The following is a 19,546-nucleotide window of genomic DNA, read 5'->3' on the forward strand; positions in this document are numbered from 1 at the left end:
AGTTTGTCTAATTCACATCTAGATGTTTTTTAAGAATGTCACATTTAAGCTCCTAGAAATATATAATGCAGCAATAAAAAAAATAAAGCAAAAAAATAGACCACAAGCATAGTGGACATGAGCTTAGATGTGACATTACTAAATTATTCTCACGTGCCAGCGACACCGAGCTTGGTAGCAATTGAAAACCACACCATTTTTTGGAAACAAAGTACGACGGGCCACGGATGCACATTTCACGCAGGACGGGACGTACCGAAGCAATTTTCAGTTACTACGAACAAGTTTCCAGCTTCCATCCCTCAAAAAAAGAAGTTTCCAGCTTCCAGGCGGCGCCAGCAGTTCAAAAGAAGAATTGCCGCATGCACCACATGACAGCAAAGCAGTGTAGGCCGCCTCCTCACCTAAAAGCGACATACACAATGCCGCTCCTATAAGACTAGAGTACATGATCTCCAAATAAAAGAGTACATGACTACATCGTGGAGGGGAGCCACACACGCTGCCAGACAGAAAAATGGACCGGACCGGCGCATCAATGGACGCCACCGGCGGCGTCCGAGTATCATACAGAAAGGTTCGAGAAATCCAGCCGCTGCACACAGGGACCATCTCCTCATCAGCTCCTGTCTTCCAGCAGTACTCCGCTTGATGGCGCGGTTGAGGGACGCATCACCAGCTCATGGACGCTCCTCCATCCCTGATTTTGTCTGCAATTCCACCAGAAGAAAAAGCTCTGGGCACCTGAATGTGCTGTAGAACATGTTTATTGACTGTTATTTGTGCGCCGTGGTCGTCTTCTGCTGTCAAGATCGCACTGGCGCACCGTCAAAACCACCAGCAGGTGCAATCTCATTAAGATGGAGGAATCTTCTCCCACCAACTTTGCTCTCTTCCCTGCCAGGAGCGTGCATCTTCACTATGTGAAGCAGGCGCTGCTCTTGACTTTTTATTGAGGTATTTGCACTGTCTAGTGCACCAGAGCCGGCATCTGGATCAGATGTGTTCAATTCACCTGGCTTTCCCAATCCGGAATCTTTACCAGAGCATCGCTGATGGTTCATATGGGGCCGGGCAGAACGCTTATTTCGCTTGATGCCTGTTTGGATTACATCCATGGATTTCAGCCTGGTCCCTTGAGGGCTGCGGCTTGGCAACCTTTTGGACCGTTGAATCCCCTCTTCATCTTCACTGCTCAAAGAATACTCCGCTTGGTCTTCTGATCGAAACTCTCCATCGTACTCTGAAGTACTTGCCTTGGGTTGTTTTCGACTTCTAAGATACTCCTCGTCATAGACAGCTTCACCCATGATATCGCCATCACTGTCAAAGTTCGTGTCGATGTCCGAGACATTCTCAACAAAGTCTGTTGTGTATCTTTGAGATCTTTTTCTTTGACGAGACCTATAATTTGAACAATGCATGTTTATATGCTGATATAAGCTTTGGCAAAGGATCAGCTCAACATCAAGAGTTAAAGGAGTTACCTACGATCAAGGGTCTCAGCCTTTTCCTCACCACCACTCCCTTGGTAGCTATATGACTTCAGTGGAGATTCTCCACGCTGTCCATTACATACAGGTGAGGGTCCAGCTAACGTACCATTACTTGATGCCTCTCGTGTTGGGACAAGTACTCCTCTGTTGGTAGTGGCAACCACATGAACAGGGTTCTCACTTTTCCTGTCAATATAAGAGTACAGAAACTTGTGTCATGAGTTTCGCTGTTTATAAAAAATCCTTTAATGGAACTATGGAGCGTAGATGATTCACCTACTTTATTGCTTTTAGGGCCTCATTTATTGAACGGTCATAATCATCTGCATGGTAAGGAAAGAGTTTCTCGTTAGGAGAACAGTAAATCTGTATATACCTTTGATCTTGTTCCAATGGGAACTATGAACTATCCAATGCAAAAAATGGCATGGAAATATTATTTAGTCTAAAAGATTTTTATGTACAATTGCAGTGGTATCATAACTTCAGTAGAGGGGTTTATACAAGTTACTGGGAATAGCTTGCTGACATTTATTATTCATAAGTGCTGAGACATTACAGATGCCTTTCTTAAAGCATATCAGTAAGAACAGCTAATCAGCTACAGAAAGTGCATCCCAACTTAACTATTCTTCTGCGCACAATAAACTAGCGAGACAACAGATTTGCAACTATGTAACTAAGCTTAGCAGGTTCAGACATTATTGACATGACACTTATGTGCACAGTATTTCTCATATGAAGGTGTGGATGAAAGCCTTTATAGAAGCTAGCCCTAATTCAGGCCGCGCTCAACCAAAATAAAGATAAGAATCCTATTGCTAGGAAGTTAGCAATTAGTTTCTGTTTGATAGGCTACGATTAGTTTATGGTTGTTAAGGTACTCTACCCATCCAATGTACTGCCACATGCCATTTGAAGATAGGCAAGAATCAATAAACAAAAGAAGGTCATTCTCATCCCTGATCTCTTCTCTACCAAAGAAAGCTGTGCAGCCCTTCCATCTTCTCGATCATTACGGTGATGCTAAAGCATGAAATGCCAATGAAACATCTAATGTGAAGGGTTGGCTAAATGAACAAGAAACTATAACAGCCGGTAAACACGTAATGGAGGAAATGCTACCATATTAGGACAACTAATTAATAGCAGTGTCAACTTTAGTCTTAAGCTTACCGAAAGTATAGGTGACACGCTTTCTTTCACGATGGGAGCGGCCAGAGGTGAATCTATCAAATGTCAAGTAGCTATTAAGGAGAAGGGCTTCTCTTTGTTGCTTTTTTAGCAGCTTCTCCTTCTTCTGCAAGAGGATTTCTCACATGTTAAATAGGCAGTTATTGTACTCTAGGCAGATAATTTGAACTCCTTTAGAGGAGCAGTTGAATACCTTGTGAGTCTTTTCCATCTCTGGGAGATAATTGAGCTTCAACTTCTTTCCAAGTGAGACCTCTGTCCTGTTACTACTTGAAAAGAGTTTTTCCTACATATAAGATTGAAAGAAAATAACTAATATCAGTGAACTTCCATAGAATTTTCGTAAGAGTAAGAGATCTAAAACTACTTCACAAGAATATTTTATGCCATTTGATGCCAAAAGTTCGCATTTTTATTTGGGTAAGCTCTTCCAGTGCGTCTCTCACTAAAGTCAGTAACCTTTGATGTACTTGGGGACCTTGGTTATCTCTGCCCACAGCATTAGATGGTTGCAGATGCCGGAATATTACATAGGGCATTGTAAGGTGGACACCTGACAGAGCACACTTTTGCACATGCTCGTATCCTCCCTCCCTCTCAGTTATGTTGCACAACATGCACCAACAAATAGTTAAATACTGGAGTACATGTTGATGTTATCTAAATTGGTTCTGGAAGGCCCTTGATCACATCTGCCTTTAATTTAATCTTGTCGCGAACATATGTCACACAAGAATCAAAACCAGCAATATCTAAGAAAAGCAAGCCCAAGTGTGAATAGTTGCCACCAAGCTACTAATGATACACAAGCACAGAGATTGACCAATTAATTGATCCTGTTTCCATGCATGCTCAATATGCTTTTCAGAGAAAATCATGCCAGCACCATGCATCAGTAGCAACAGAAGATGTCAAATGATGCTCACAGAAAGCGCATTTGCCTTGTGGGTGCTACTGTGTGCGTGTAAGTGTCTGATTCAACTCCATTCAGAGGAACAATTCCAGGACTCCATTCAGTAACAGAGGACCTAAAAAATGCATATGATTAACTCGAAAGTTTAAACTTACTGCTGCTGCTTCAAATTCAACAAAGTTTGTCGCGACAGTCTCCCACTGATAGGATACAACTGGAACACCTAAGAACCCCTTTCGTTTAGATTTTCTTGTTTGCTCCTTCACATACTCCACTTGTCTAATTTCACGATATAATCGATGCCCGAGAATCGGATCTTCATCATACCTATAGTGCATTGGTTGATTAGAATTGACCTTGGTCACAACAAGGTGCTTAAGATTCATTTCAGAATTAAAAGTTGTCTTTTGCCCACCAGTATGAGATTCCATGGGAATCTCCCCCAATTCGTTCTTTGCAGAAATCACGGAGCTGATAACCCTTTTTTAGACAACTATCTACGAAGATCCGAACATCCTCTTGCTGCAAAATAACTGTATCCTATCAGTTAATATGTCAACAATTATTTATCAATCTTGAAGCACTCATGACCAGAAAACTTAACGATGACAGACATTTGCAGCTAGTTGTAGACATCTCTTAACAATTACAAACATGAAGATATTGGGAGCATTTACATGCTCACAGAGGTGTTGTACACACATGGGAGATACAACAAAACACTTCCTGGGCCTTGCTAGGAACCACATATTTCATCCACACAGGATTACATCAAAAATATGTCATTAAATCCATTACCACTCACAGTTTAACATGTGGAGATGAAATATGTCCAGAAAGAGATGTGTAAAACAGCAGGTAATTCATGCCACTGTTCTAAACAGCGGTTAGTGAACATTCAGAGAATCACTAATCGCTTATGCAGATTAGCAGACTCGATATGCAATTGAGTAATGAATACATCAAGCAGGTGCACATGTAGATTGCAGAGCAATACTCAAATCACTGATCATATGTTTAGATAACTGTAAGTCGCATGCCCAGACCTATCACTAGGCTGCAAACATATGCATTATTAAATCTGACTTTTGCGAGTACATCAGGCAGCTTTTAGTAACATATACGAACATTCCTATGTAATTGACCACAGATATTACTGACTATTTAGCAGGAGGCCGACTACAAGTAACCTTTCATAGATTAAATGCAGACGAAGCACCAACATTCATATGTTACCATTAGCTGCTAGATAAACAACCTAGAATGTGGGTTTTGTTTCATATGATAACATAACACTGTGAGGCTCACCACTATCACTGCAAATGTTCCACACGAAAATTAGGGGCACACACCTCACAACGTATGTCACATATTGCTTTCAGGATCATTAATCGAGTCGCTGGCTCAAGTTCCTTGTACGTTTCAATTTCCGCTCTGAGAAACGGAAAACAATAAGTCATCCAATATTCAATTGTAGCAAGGGATTCAGGTGAGGAATTGCTTGGGCACAGAACTCACCCATGTGAGGCAACGATTGGTAGATTGCCTTCTGCAACCTGAAGATCATGCCTTTATTTTTAGCTCATTAACCAAATGCAGCACTACCCCTATTGCAAAATTGTTCTTGACAATGAACAAATCACATACCAGATGCCACCAGTCCTTCAATTTTCTACATAACACAGTCACCCATTTTCCGTCTGCCATGGACATTCGAGCTACAGGAGGAATCGACTGCAAAATGCAAATAAGAAACACTAAGAAGCTATGTACTCCTGTAATATTTGACAAGCTTATCAATTATTATTTGAACACTGGTTCTATGGAGGAGAATGTGTGATGTTGTTGCAACATTTCCCAACATCAGGCTCACCCTTAATAGCGGCACATGCAAGCCTTCCAACGTGCCATTGGGCACTATGAGGGCGTCCTCCAGCTCCTCCGCCGTGAACTCCACCGCGATGTTGAGCAATGGCCGGAACACCTGCAGCTCCGGAGGCCGGAGCAGAGCAACCGCGCCGAGGGTCAAACTCCGAATGCTAAACCCTAAACCCTAGAGGAGAAGGCCCAGGCAGCGGAACGCGATCGGGAGCGCTCACCTGGAGGAAGTTGAGGACGGAGGCGAGCTCCCACATGCCCCGCAGCCTCCACCGCGGCAGCTCGCCGGGGTCCGCGGGCTCCGCGACGAGCGGCGTCACGACGCGGCATTGCGGCGCGTCCGGCTCCGGCTCCTCGGGCTCCTCCTCCGCGATCTTCCTCGGGCGGCCCGGGCCCGGCCGCCGCGGCGGGGGCGTGGGGTAGGGCGCGGGCGGCGCGAGGGGGCGGCTGCACGCGCGCGGCGGGCGCGTCCTCCTCGCCGGCGGCGCGCCGGCCTCCGCCTCGGGCGGCGGGGGCTCGCGCGGAGGATCCTGCTCCGGCGGCGAGGAGGCGGCCATCTCCGGTGAGATTTTGGCGGCGGAGCGTCGGATCGGCGGCGAGGGGCAGGGGCGGGAGGGGAGGGGGCCGGGCCGGTCACGGGCTCACGGGGAAAAGGGGGAGGAGTGAGGGGGCAGAAAGGGGATTTCGCGTGGGGCGAGGTAACGGAAGCGCGTGGGAAGCGGGGGGGAACAGAGCGCTCGGGGCAGGGGCAAAAGCGGGATTTCGGGCGGGCCGGGGTTTTGGGGAGGTTTCGGCCGGACCGGGTCATCATGCCCCAATCATCATCACAAGGTGACATACATAGATAGGGTGATCCCATTAAAAACCAAGTGCTAGTGCTGATGCTGCTATTGTTGTTGCTGCCGAGGGAACAATGTGCAAATCTCACAACCTTGAAGGATAAAAGTTTATGCTTTGAGTCGAAAATGAGGGGAAAAAAGGGTAATGATATCTTGCGAACGCCCCAGAAACATACGATCCACATCCAAATAATGGCACTACAGATATTGCACTGAAGAGTAAAGACCGTCATGATTTTTCTGAAAACGGCCGCTATCCATAGCACTAGAAATGCCGCCCCGCGTGTTCGCAAATGCCATGTGTGGCAGCAAACGCTTGCCGGGGATTAGCGTCCCAAAAAACGCTAAAAGAAGTGTAAAGTTTTGGCGAGAGACCTGCAAAAGATATGTCTCATTCATCTAATCATCTTACAAATGTTTGCCGGTTGGAGAAACCAATGAAATATATGAGAAACAGTCATGAATCCGCATATAAATAAAACATCATGTTAGGCGATCTGCAACCTTTCGAGTATATCTCTAAACTGATATTACCGATGATACCTTCATCTCCATCCAAGTTTCTTCTTCAAACGTGGATTATATTTTATAGGCCGAAACTATTATTTGTTGTTACTCCCTCCGCGTCGAAGAAATGTTGCCTTTTTCATGAATTACTAACCTTAAAGCCTTTGTTGCGAAAGATATCAGGCACAACTTTGGTCATTGAAGAATCATGCCAATTTAAGTGGACATACTCCAACCTTCATCCTCTGTGACTTCAAAGTGAAAATTCTAGTTTCCACATCACATAGGTCCACGAAAACCATGTTTTACAGGCCAATCTACCCATGCTTAAAATCCAAACGTTTATTTATTAAGGTTTAAAAAAAATACGTTTTTCGATGTCCTCTAAAAGGAATTTTTAGGTGGACCAACCTGTGGTTGGATACTTAAGAGGATAGTGGTATCCCAGCTCATCGGGAGTTCAAATCTTGTCGACTACGAGGTCCTGGTGCTCGCATTTATTTCAGAATTTCTGGCGATGTGTGTTCAGTGAGAGGGGGCGTTTCCGTCGACTACGAAGCGCCTGCGGTGACTTCGTAAATCTCAAGATAATATACCGACTCAGTTTTTTAAAGGTGCTCATAAAACTATGATATGTGTGTGCATGTTTGTAAGAATGAATATATGCACGTATATACGAGCGTTTGCGTCTATACTGCGTTAAGAAAACAAGGCTTTTGGCTGTTGGATACGCGGCGCCTTGGGGAATTTTCACCAGCGTTCCCCTCTCTGCCTTCGGCCAGCCCTTGCCGTTGCTTCAGAATTCAGACTTACATCTCCGCCGCCGTTCTCTCGTTTGCTTACAGCGCGCCCACATCAGGCTCCTTCCAAGTCGACGGTAAGATCTGCGGGCCATCAGATGGCTGCCGTGCCGCGGCGGTCGAATGAAGCAAGGGGCGAGGGAGGACGGGTCCGATGTCGCGGTGGACCTCTGGGTCCGGCTGCAGCGGGCGGCTGGGCCGAAGGGCTGGTTTCGACGGCGGGCGTCGCTGTGAGCATCTGGGCACGGCGGGTGAGAGGAGACGGGCACTGCAGGTGCAGGGGGGGGGGGGGGGGGGGCCCCCCGGGGGGGGGGGGGGGGGGGGGGGGGGGGGGGGGGGGGGGGGGGGGGGGGGGATCCCCCATGGCCAGCAGGTAATTTTCAGTTCGAACAACCTCAAATCTCTCCGTTACTGACATGGCAAAAATGGATCTACACTGGAGCTAGATTCACGATCTGAAGCCCGTGGTCAGAATAATTCCAGGCATTCTTGAAAAAATATAATTCCAAAGGTACTGGTTTTGGAAGTTCCAAGTTGGATCATTGGTTCACGACATGGACAGCCAGAGTCAGACCATGGAGTTAATGCCCGTGAAAGGCTGTTTTCATTTTCCATTTTGATGATTGATAGCTGACTCATTTCTGCCCCTCAACCTTCACAGACCAGGTCTCTTCACGAGAGCCGACTCGCTCTGCTCCTCCTTCCAGATCCAATCCATGGCGATGTGTGCTACAACAAGCCTGCCAGCCATGAGAAAGACGATTCATAAACTGTATTGCCGCGTCGATTCCTAAGAGGTATGTTGGGCTCAACCGTGACCATCTTTAAACCGTACTGAATTTTTGTAGTTGCTTCAGTGGGTAGCTTTCCACAGGTTTGCATTTTGACATTCCAGATCTTTGGTTCTATGCTTCAATTGGTTTCCACCTGTCCTCCTAGTGTTATCCCTTCTCCCTGTTAGAAAGCACTTGACTGCTTTTCGTTTGGTTTGCACCTGGATGCAGAATTACCCAGTGCCTACCCTGAAGCTCCAGTTACTACCACGGCAGAACTGAACAATAATGATTAATTTTGCTATCTCCTACCCACAGTCTCGCCCTTCCCTTGTGGGTGCAATTCCCTCCATTGATGAAGTCCACCAACAAAATTAAACAATTTTCTACAATTTTGTGCAAATTACTGAAGAACCAACCTAGGAAAACGCAAAGGCACAGTGTCTCACTGCATAGATGAAAGAAGAGTTTGTACAAGCCCTAAGAAGGGCGACACCTGGTGATTACAACACGACGCCTCTAATCGCTAGACACCTACTCACCTAGGTTTATTATAATTAAACCAGACAATATTTATTCTTCATCATCTAGAGAACATGGTCTATGATTAAATTGGCGAAAATCGAGCACTCTTATTCTTTCATTTACGTGTTGGGCTCAAATCGACTCATACCCCATCTTTGGTCAACTTCCTATCCTTCGGCAGCCAGAGGAGATCTTTCATGAAAAACTATTTTGTATACGCACGTCAATGTTTTTGTCAGTACGTGGACATCTTATATGACCACAAATCACTTGCCAATCATTGATTCTGCAATACTTCTATGTTGTTGATAACTCTGGTTATCTGAGATCTGAGTTTCACATTTTTGGCAACTATTTTTCAGGTCAAGTTGATGCATCCAGCATATACTAGTCAAGGCTAACTGGTATACGCAGTCTTTGCTACTTTTCTTTCATATAAGATGGACCTTCGAGAAAGTATGGTAGCAGATATGATCCAAAGGGATGATAGATCAAAGTGGTTATCACATAGCAATCATAACATAAAATCCTTCACAGAGGATGAGATAAGAAGAATTACCAGCAACTATGAAACTATCATTGGAAAAGGCGGCTTCGGAGAAGTTTGCAAAGGTGTTCTCCAAGATGGAAGAACAGTTGCAGTCAAGAGATTTATCCGTAATGAAGAGGAAAATTTTGCCAAAGAGCTGAAAGTCCACTGTGAAATCAACCACAAGAATGTAGTTAGGCTCATAGGCTACTGTGCCGAGGAAAATGCCTTAATGATTGTCAGTGAGTACATATCCAAAGGGAATCTCAGCGATGTTCTTCATCATGAATGCATTCCCATCACGTTGGATACACGACTGCGGATCGCGGTGGAGTGTTCAGAGGCACTGTGTTACATGCATTCACAAATGTATACTCAGGTCATTCATGGTGATATCAAGCCTGCCAATATACTATTAGATGACAACTTCAATGCAAAAGTATCCGACTTTGGAATATCAAGACTTGTGAACACAGACTCGACCCTTTTCACTGATCGTGTAATAGGGAGCATAGGTTACATGGACCCTTTGTTTGCCCGCAGCGGGCGTCTCACCTCGAAGAGTGATGTTTACAGTTTCGGAATTGTTCTGGTTGAATTGATCACAAAGAAAAAGGCAACAACAAGAAATGGGGGGACCAGCATAGTTGAATGTTTCACCCAAGCTCTTGCGACAGGGAAGAGAAGGGTGAGAGATCTGTTCGATGTTGAAATCTCAAGCCAGAACAACATGAAGGTTCTTGAAGGGGTTGCAGAGCTGGCAGGACAATGTTTGAGGATGGAGATGGATAGACGCCCTGAGATGACAGACGTGGCAGAATGTCTTCGGGCACTTAAGAAAACTCAAGTTCAAGGAAAACAAACACCAACTATTTTTCCTTGGGGGTGGAGGAACAAGCCAGCTGCTCTAAACAACCAGCAATCTTCTAGCTCAGTCACGCAACAATCTTTGCTACCCAACTTGTACCGCCATTTCTCACTTAGGGAGTTGAAATCTGCGACAAGAAACTTTGATAACTCACACCTTCTTGGTCAGGGTATACATCGTAGAGTTTACTATGGAGTGATTTATGGGGGTCCAACCAAGGTGGCTGTCAAACGTGGCAGTGTTGACTATGATGGAAGTGACTTCCAGACAGAGATAGCGATGATGGCAAAGCTCCGTCACGATCATCTCGTACCATTGGTCGGTTACTGCAAAGAGGAAAACGAGATGATACTGGTCTACGATTACATGGCTCGTGGCACCCTGCGTGAGAACCTTTACGCTAACAACACCGAGGAGCCACCTCTTAGTTGGAGGCAGCGTTTAGAGATTTGCATAGGTGCTGCTCATGCCCTGCATTACCTTCACGAGTGTTCCTTCATCCCCAATTATGTGTCGACGACAAACATTCTCCTGGATGAGAGATTGGTTGCGAAGGTTCCATGTAAAGTCTCGGTGCCGCATAATCTCACGCATACAATATATAAGGATTACGTCGATCCTCAGTTTTACCGCTCTTGCAAACTCACAGAGAAATCCCATGTATATTCCTTTGGTGTTGTGCTATTTGAGGTTTTGTGTGCACGGGCTGCTTATGATCTCAATCTTCCAAGAAGACAAGCTCACTTGGTAAAATGTGCCCTTAGTTGCCAAAAGAAGGGCATCCTTGATCTGATTGTTGATCCCTATCTTGAAGGAAAGATTGCTCCGCGGTGCTTCAACAAGTTTGTGGAGATTGCTGAGAAATGTGTTAGTGAACATGGTACAGACCGCCCTACAATGCAAGAAGTGCTTGAGAGCCTGGAATTGTGCCTTGCAGAACAAAGTGGAAGCCTTGGTGATGAGATGCCAGGCGATGATGACATTAATGGTCTTTCGAGGAGAGAACGTCGGCTGAACCTAGAGATGTACCTTGCAGAAGACGATGATGATTGCAGCTATTGTAGCGAGATATCGAAATCTGAAGATGATGGCATGGATGGAGATGAGCAATTTGCAGATTGTATGGATTCCGAATTGCCAGTGGCTTGATGAGCAGGCAAGAAGTGTTTTCACGACCAATCTTCCTACCGTCAATGCTCTCTCCTCTCCACTGACGGATCATGCCAGAGAATCCTTCCATGCATGTACACTGCATAATATGTCCCTTTCTTTTTTTTTTTGAGGAATGATGAATGACCAAGAGCTGTTCCAGCATGAACCCTCTGGGTGTTTCACAATTACTACATTTGTTGAGACGGTCAAATTTGTGGATTTTTTTTTTTCGATGGAACTACGAGCGAAATTCGGCCTTATACCCTATCCAATAAAAGAGAACCAGAGTTCTTTACTGAACCTTTTTCGGTGGGAAGAAGCTTTTTATTAGAGCATCTTCTTGGCGTTGTAGAACCAACTTTGGAAAGACGAGAACCGTCCCAAAGATCCAAGTCCATCCGATCTCAGGCGACACCAAACATACAGGGTAACCCGATAAACCAACTGCTCTGCTACTCAGGGAACATGCATAAATCCGCAGTATTCATGAAGAGAAGCCTGTGAGAAGTTCAAGCTTTGGAAACTAAACAAAAAAACTCAAAAAAGAAAATGTTTTAAAGCTTTCACATCCTGACAGGTTTCATGAAAAAAAATCAGTTCCGCGTTCATCTTACGAATGATTATCGGCTACAGAAATCCATGGGATACATGAAAGTCGTGAATACACGAGGAACCGTCCTTAATCCGAAGGCCAAAACAAAAAAGCACTGCGAGCAGCGGTCTCCCTAAATGTATGTCCGATGTCTCCACCAGCAATTACAGCTCCAAAAGCTAGGAAAAAAACTACTCCCTCCACTCCATAATATAAGAGCATTCTTTGGAGGGAGTATTATTAACTGAACTATAGAGGGTAACACAATTCCATAGAAGTGAGAATCGTGACTTGGCATACCTCAATTTGATGTTCCAAAGCTTGGACATAATTAATTATCTCATCAAGGACTTATGCTTTGCCGATAACCTGACCAAGGAAGAAAAAGCTTCCCAAAGAAAATCATTTACAGAAACAGAACTATAGGGAAGACCTAGAGCTTGATGATTTTTTTTTGGAAAAGGGGGACTTCCCCGGCCTCTGCATCGGAAAGATGCATACGGCCACCTTTATTAAAAAAGCAAAGAGATTCAACACAAGTCTAAAATTCTCAAAAAAAGCAGCTCACAGAGTTGAAGAAGCAAAACAAATGCCACAGCCGGCCGGCAAGAGAAAGATAGGAAAACTAATTGCCTATCCTATTACATGACCGCCATTCAAACCGGCTGAAGATATCCCGTGCAACCATCTCCCATCGGATAGATCCAGTAACCAAACGCTCCCTGGCCTCCGTCGGAGTGAGTAATGACCACATACGGATCAACGCAAATGGTTCGGAATATAACCTGCAAAAAATGAGTGTTGGATGTTCTGTTAAAGACTAAATCATTTCTGTAATTCCATATAGCCCATAATAACGCACATACTCCAACACGAATGTGTCTCGCTGTATGGGGCTCAATCCCATCCAACCACGTTCCGAATAACGTATTAATATTCTGTGGAGGAGTAATATTAAAGGCTATTGTCACTGACTGCCATAAAATTTTTGCCATAGGACAATCGAGAAAGAGGTGTTTAATAGTTTCATCTGTATCACAAAAGCTACACCGACTAGATCCATTCCAGTTGCGTTTAATCAAGTTGTCCTTAGTTAAAATGACTTGTTTATGCACAAACCACATGAACACTTTAACTCTCAAAGGGACTTTGACTTGCCATACATGTTTCGACTTTGGAATAGAACTAGAGTTAATGATATCCACGTACATAGATTTAACCGTAAAAACTCCATTTGTCGTAAGCTTCCAACATAACCGATCTGGGCGCTGAGAAAGTTGAACCTCCATCAGTCTTCTCACAAGATGGAGCCAAGCTTCCCAACGGTTACCGGCTAAAGCTCTCCTGAAGCTTATATGTAGAGGCGTGGACTGACACACCGTCTGAACGGTCGCATCTCTTCGTTGAACAATACTGTAGAGAGAAGGATACTGAACCGCCAATGGCGTATCCCCTAGCCAGGTATCCTCCCAGAACCTTGTAGACGTACCATTACCGATAACCACCTTGGCCCGGTTAAAGAATAGCGACTTAACTCGCATCAGGCCTTTCCAGAAAGGCGAATCCGTCGGCCTCACCGTCACCTGGGATAAGGTCTTGGAATGAAGGTACTTATTACGCAGAATCTGGGCCCAAGTGGCTTCGGTCTCTCGCGAAAGCTTATATAGCCATTTACTGAGGAGACATTTGTTCTTAACCTCCAGATTTTCGATCCCGAGACCCCCTTGGTCCTTAGGTCGACAAATAATGTCCCATCTAGCTAATCTATACTTTCTCTTCAACTCGTCGCTTTGCCAGAAGAAACGAGATCGATAGGAATCGAGTCTTTTTCGAACACCCACTGGTACTTCGAAAAAAGACAGAAGGAACATGGGCATACTAGTGAGCACCGAATTAATAAGAACTAACCGGCCTCCATATGACATCAGTTTGCCTTTCCAACATCCCAATTTCTTCTCAAAACGATCCTCAATGCACTTCCATTCGCTATTTGTTAGCCTAGAGCTTGATGATGATACAAAGATAAATACATATGGTACATTAGTGGGACATAATGGAAACGTAAGAAATATTGGGTGCTTGTTGAGATTAAAATGCACCTTATTACATCCAGGGACAATATCTTGAAGAATTTTCACCTGCTCGGGTATTTTTTCACGCCATGCTTGTGAAAATAAGTACAACTTTTAGTTAGGCTATGGCTTTCAGTTGCTTGACCCCATCTTGCCCTCGCATGGATGAAATCTTGCTTTGGTGGCTTTGGCCAAGGAGGATTTTGGGCGGGGTTGAGGTAACAGAAGCGCGTGGGAGGTGGGGAGGGGGAGGGGGGAGCAGCGCTGCCGCATCCGCTGGGACAGGGGTAAAGGGGGGATTTCATGTGGCTCGGGTTTGGGGCAGGGTTTTGGCCGGACCAGGTCATCATAACTCAATCATTTGAGAAAGAAACTTGGAAAGATAAATAAACAAGTCATAAATTTTACACTTCTATTATTTTTAGAAGAAAACAATTGAAATGTGTAAAGCTTTGACCAAAGACTTGAAAGAAGTTGGTTCCATTCATCTTATAAATAATTGTCGGCTACATAAATAAATACATGAGGAATCCTCTATTCCTAAGCGGTTATAACCCACTACCCAATCCCTCTCCATACAACAATGACACATCACCAAGTCATGCATGTAGTCATAATTTGCCTTTTTACAATAATTTGTTCATGCAAAACATGGCACATCATTAACTCATGCCTGTTATTAGTTTAAGTTTATTTAGCACTTTTTATGCATTTTTGATAAGACTCACACAACAATGCATATCGCATCTTCTAGTAGTCATGAATCCATAGGTAAAAAAAGCAGCCCGCTAGGCGATCTACAACTTTGAGTTGTATCAGTGATGCCTTCGTCTTCATCCAAGGTTTTTTTCAAAGAGGGTTCCCTCCGATTTCACCACTGAGTTTGCAACTACTAAAAAAAAAGAAAAGAAAATCAACCATAAGGCTAGATAACCTGGGCACCCTATCATTAGTTGACTACTATATCAACCAAGCCAAAAGCTCCAGGATGCCGTCACCAGGCCCCTAATAAGGCAAGCAACGTTTGTGACCCTGTTGTGAATATATTACAAGTTTTAGAGACAAAATAAGCAACGAAAATGATGAGTGTTTCTTAAGCAGGTCAGCTACATTTGATCTTCATTGCCAAGTTGACTGCATCATCTCCAGGCCAAAGCACTATTGTATTCGCAGCACACCAAAAGTCCACCCTTGTACCACCTTAAAGACTTCATTTCTTGTTAGTCCTAGAACTCTTACGACCCACTTTAGCCTTCTTTTCATTTCCCGTTTTAACAGTCCAATCACCCAGCCATCTGGCGATCATGTTAATGGGGGCATAAGGGTCAGTAAATTTTTTTATTATATAAAAAGAGTTCCATTTCTAATCTTCCAGATTGTCCAGAAGGCCACATAAATCTCAACAAATGCCAAGTGCTTATCATCAGAATGGAATTTTTGCAACCAATTCCCAAGCAAAAGCATCAATGTTATCAAGGATATCAAGAAGGTTAAAATCACATTTTATAATGTTCCAAAGCATTCTAGCCAAGGAACATTTCATAAAAGAGGCGATTATTTGATTCATCCATCCCACAAAAAGGGCAAGCCCTGCTACCAATCCACACCCTTCCAATCAAATTGAGTTTTGTCAAAATACTTTTTCTTAGGGCTAAGTACATCAAAATTTTGATCCTTGGAGGAATGTTGGTTTTCCATATAAACTTGTGTGGAAGTTCAACACCATTTTCTATCAAGTTCCTAAAATATGATTTAACTGTGTATACACCATTTTTGTTAGAGTCCATTTAACAATACCTTTTTCATTATGGAGAGTAACACTAGAGCATACCTCCTTAATATGATTCCACAGTTCAAAAGAATTACCAATTAGAATCCTTTTGAACTGAATTTGATGAAGCCCTTTCACCAGCAAATCAACAACATACATGTTTTTGTTAAAACATATGTTATATGATCTAGGGAAATTATGCTAGCGGGGTTTATCCCCTTTCCACAAATCCTCCCCAAAACCTTACATTCTTCCCATTACTAACACCAAATTTACAAAGAGAAAAGAAATGGTCCTTACATTTCAGTAATCCTTTCCGGAATTGTGAATCTCCTTGTCTGTGTTTGATCCCAGTAAGGCACCGATTTCTTTGGCATTTCCTAGTCGGGATTTCCAGCTCTTGTGATGGAAACTCTGCATTTCGCTTATTCCATATTGTCCACGAGGTGAGCATGGCGAGGTATGCGAGGGCCTTTCTATTTTGTACAGAAGCGTCCGACATATGTCAATCTACCAATCCTTGATGGAATGCTTTAGGTGCAAAGGGGAGGTATCGATGCTCACAATTTGTAACCAATCTTGGATCATATCACATGGTCTAATGGAGAACCGACACTTAAAGAACAGTTGGTCAACTGATTCTTGCTCACGCTTGCAAATAGGGCAAAGGCCAAAGTTTGACCATCCTATTTTCGCCAACCTATGCGATGTCCATATCCTTTTTTGCACGAACAACCATCTAAAGAACTTGACCTTTGGTAGATCACATGCCTTCCAAACCGCATGGACCACAGGGGAGCCTGTGGCACTTAAGAATTGTGATAACCCACAAGTATAGGGGATCAATTGTAGCCTCTTTCGATAAGTAAGAGTGTCGAACACATCGAGGAGCTAAAGGTAGAACAAATATTCCCTCAAGTTCTATCGATCACCGATACAACTCTACGCACGCTTAACGTTCGCTTTACCTAGAACAATTATGAAACTAGAAGTACTTTGTAGGTGTTTTTGGATAGGTTTGCAAGATAATAAAGAGCACGTAAACAAAAAGTAGGGGATGTTTAGATAAATAAACAATAAAGTTAGTATAGCGAGTGTCGAAAAGTGGTGGTAGGAGTTGCGAAATTGTCCCTAAGCAATTGACTACTTTCCTAGACCGATAGCAAGTTTTATGTGGGAGAGGCCACTGCTAGCATGTCATCCCTGACTTGGAATTCTATAACAAGCATCCGCAACTACTAACGTTCATTAAGGTAAAACCCAACCATAGCATTAAGATATATTGGTCCCCCTTCAATCCCGTATGCATCAATTTCTATGCTAGGTTGAAGCTTCTGTCACTCTTGCCCTCCAATACATAGTCCTATCAACATACAACTAACCCTATGGTGTGATCCACGCGCGCACTCATATGATGGGCACCAAAGGACAGCAACATAACCACAAGCAATTTAAACCAATCATAGCAATTTACCAATTACCGATAGGACAACGAAAATCTACTTAGACATCATAAGATGGCAACACATCTGTAACGCCCTTGATGCGGCTATATCTCCCACGTGTCGAAGCACGACTTAGAGGCATAACCGCATTGAAAGAAATGTCGCAAGTGAGGTAATCTTCACACAACCCATGTAATACATAAGGGAAAGAGATACATAGTTGGCTTACAATCGCCACTTCACACAATACATGAATAAAGCATTACATCAACCAGATACAAACAAGGTCCGACTACGGAACCAAAATAAAAGAAGACTACCCCAAATGCTACACAGATCCCCGATCGACCCCAACTAGGCTCCACTACTGATCCACTAGAACGAAACAACACAAAGGACAAGATCTTCATAAAGCTCCTCTTTGAGCTTGGTTGCATCATCTGCACGGTATCCTCAGCACCTGCAAGCTGGTTTTGGAAGTATCTGTGAGTCATGGGGACTCAGCAATCTCACAGCCTCGCGATCAAGACTATTTAAGCTTATAGGTAGGGTAAACGGTATGAGGTGGAGCTGCAGCAAGCGACTAGCATATATGGTGGCTAACATACGCAAATGAGAGCGAGAAGAGAAGGCAAAAGCACGGTTGAACAACTATGATCAAGAAGTGATCCTAGAACAACCTACGTCAAGCATTACTCCAACACCGTGTTCACTTCCCGGACTCCGCCGAGAAGAGACCATCACGGTTACACACGCGGTTGATGTATTTTAATTAAGATCAACTTCAGATTTTCTACAACCAAACATTAACAAATTCCCATCTGCCCATAACCGCGGGCACGGCTTTCGAAAGTTCAATCCCTGCAGGGGTGTCCCAACTTAGCCCATCACAAGCTCTCATGGTCAACGAAGGATATTCCTTCTCCCAAGACAATCCGATCAGACTCGGCATCCCGGTTACAAGATGGTAACCCACAAGTATAGGGGATCAATTGTAGCCTCTTTCGATAAGTAAGAGTGTCAAACCCAATGAGGAGCTAAAGGTAGAACAAATATTCCCTCAAGTTCTATCGACCACCGATACAACTCTACGCACGCTTGACGTTCGCTTTACCGGAAACAAGTATGAAACTAGAAGTACTTTGTAGGTGTTTTTGGGTAAGCTTGCAAGAAAGTAAAGAACACGAAAATAAAAGCCAGGGGCTGTTTAGATGAAGACACAACTAAATTAGTTTTAGTAAAGAGCTTTTGTCAACAAGAAAGTTATTTGTCCCTAGGCAATCGATAACTAGACCGGTAATCATTATTGCAATTTTATTTGAGGGAGAGGCATAAGCTAACATACTTTCTCTACTTGGATCATATGCACTTATGATTGGAACTCTAGCAAGCATCCGCAACTACTAAAGATTCATTAAGGTAAAACCCAACCATAGCATTAAAGTATCAAGTCCCCTTTATCCCATATGCAAACAACCTACTTACTCGGTTGTGTGCTTCTGTCACTCACGCCACCCACCATAAGCAAATCATAAGCATATTGCAAACCCTACAGCGGGAATCCCTCACGCTTGCGCGACACGGAGAGCACCATAGGACAGCACCAATAATAAAACATACAACTCAAACCAATCACGATCATCAAATAGCCATTAGGACAAAACAGATTTACTCAAACATCATAGGATAGCCATACATCATTGGGAAATAATATATAGCGTTGAGCACCATGTTTAAGTAGAGATTACAGCGGGTAAGAGAGAGGTTACACCGTTGCATAGAGGGGGGAAGAGTTGGTGATGATGGCGGTGAAGTTGTTGATGAAGATCGCGGTGATGATGATGGCCCCCGGTGGCACTCTGGTGCCACCGGAAGCGAGGGGGAGAGAGCCCCCCCTCCTTCTTCTTCTTCTTCCTTGACCTCCTCCCTAGATGGGAGAAGGGTTTCCCCTCTGGTCCATGGCCTCCATGGCGTGGGAGGGGCGAGAGCCCCACCGAGATTGGATCTATCTCTTTGTCTCTCTCTGGTTCTGCGTTTTGTTCTGGCTCTGTTTCACCGTTTCTTATATATATGGAGATCTGTAACTCCGATTGGCCTGAAACCTTCGCCGTGATTTTTTTCCCGAATATTAGCTTTCTTGCGGCAAAAGAAGAGCATCAACCGCCTTACGGTGGGCTCACGAGGGTAGGGGC

General features: G+C 44.0%; 2 protein-coding genes across 2 annotated transcripts; one reads left to right on the plus strand and one right to left on the minus strand.

Moving 5' to 3' along the window:
* Window positions 1–253: 253 nt before the first annotated feature.
* LOC125510997 (DDT domain-containing protein DDR4-like) lies at window positions 254–6,122 on the minus strand. The gene is made up of 12 exons (XM_048676283.1): window positions 5,703–6,122; window positions 5,477–5,587; window positions 5,251–5,337; window positions 5,122–5,159; window positions 4,956–5,037; window positions 4,019–4,125; window positions 3,759–3,930; window positions 2,884–2,976; window positions 2,673–2,796; window positions 1,777–1,819; window positions 1,488–1,682; window positions 254–1,404 (listed from the first exon to the last, which is right to left on the minus strand). The coding sequence occupies exons 1-12, from the start codon at window positions 6,036–6,038 to the stop codon at window positions 807–809; spliced, it is 1,986 nt and encodes a 661-aa protein (XP_048532240.1). The 5' UTR covers window positions 6,039–6,122; the 3' UTR covers window positions 254–806.
* Window positions 6,123–7,958: 1,836 nt separating this feature from the next.
* On the plus strand, window positions 7,959–11,759 carry LOC125510998 (serine/threonine-protein kinase phg2-like). Its single transcript, XM_048676284.1, has 3 exons — window positions 7,959–8,000; window positions 8,289–8,424; window positions 9,288–11,759. The coding sequence occupies exon 3, from the start codon at window positions 9,366–9,368 to the stop codon at window positions 11,469–11,471; it is 2,106 nt and encodes a 701-aa protein (XP_048532241.1). The 5' UTR covers window positions 7,959–8,000; window positions 8,289–8,424; window positions 9,288–9,365; the 3' UTR covers window positions 11,472–11,759.
* The last annotated feature ends 7,787 nt before the right edge of the window (window positions 11,760–19,546 follow it).

This window comes from Triticum urartu, chromosome 5 (assembly GCF_003073215.2).
Source record: "Triticum urartu cultivar G1812 chromosome 5, Tu2.1, whole genome shotgun sequence".
Taxonomy (NCBI): domain Eukaryota; kingdom Viridiplantae; phylum Streptophyta; class Magnoliopsida; order Poales; family Poaceae; genus Triticum; species Triticum urartu.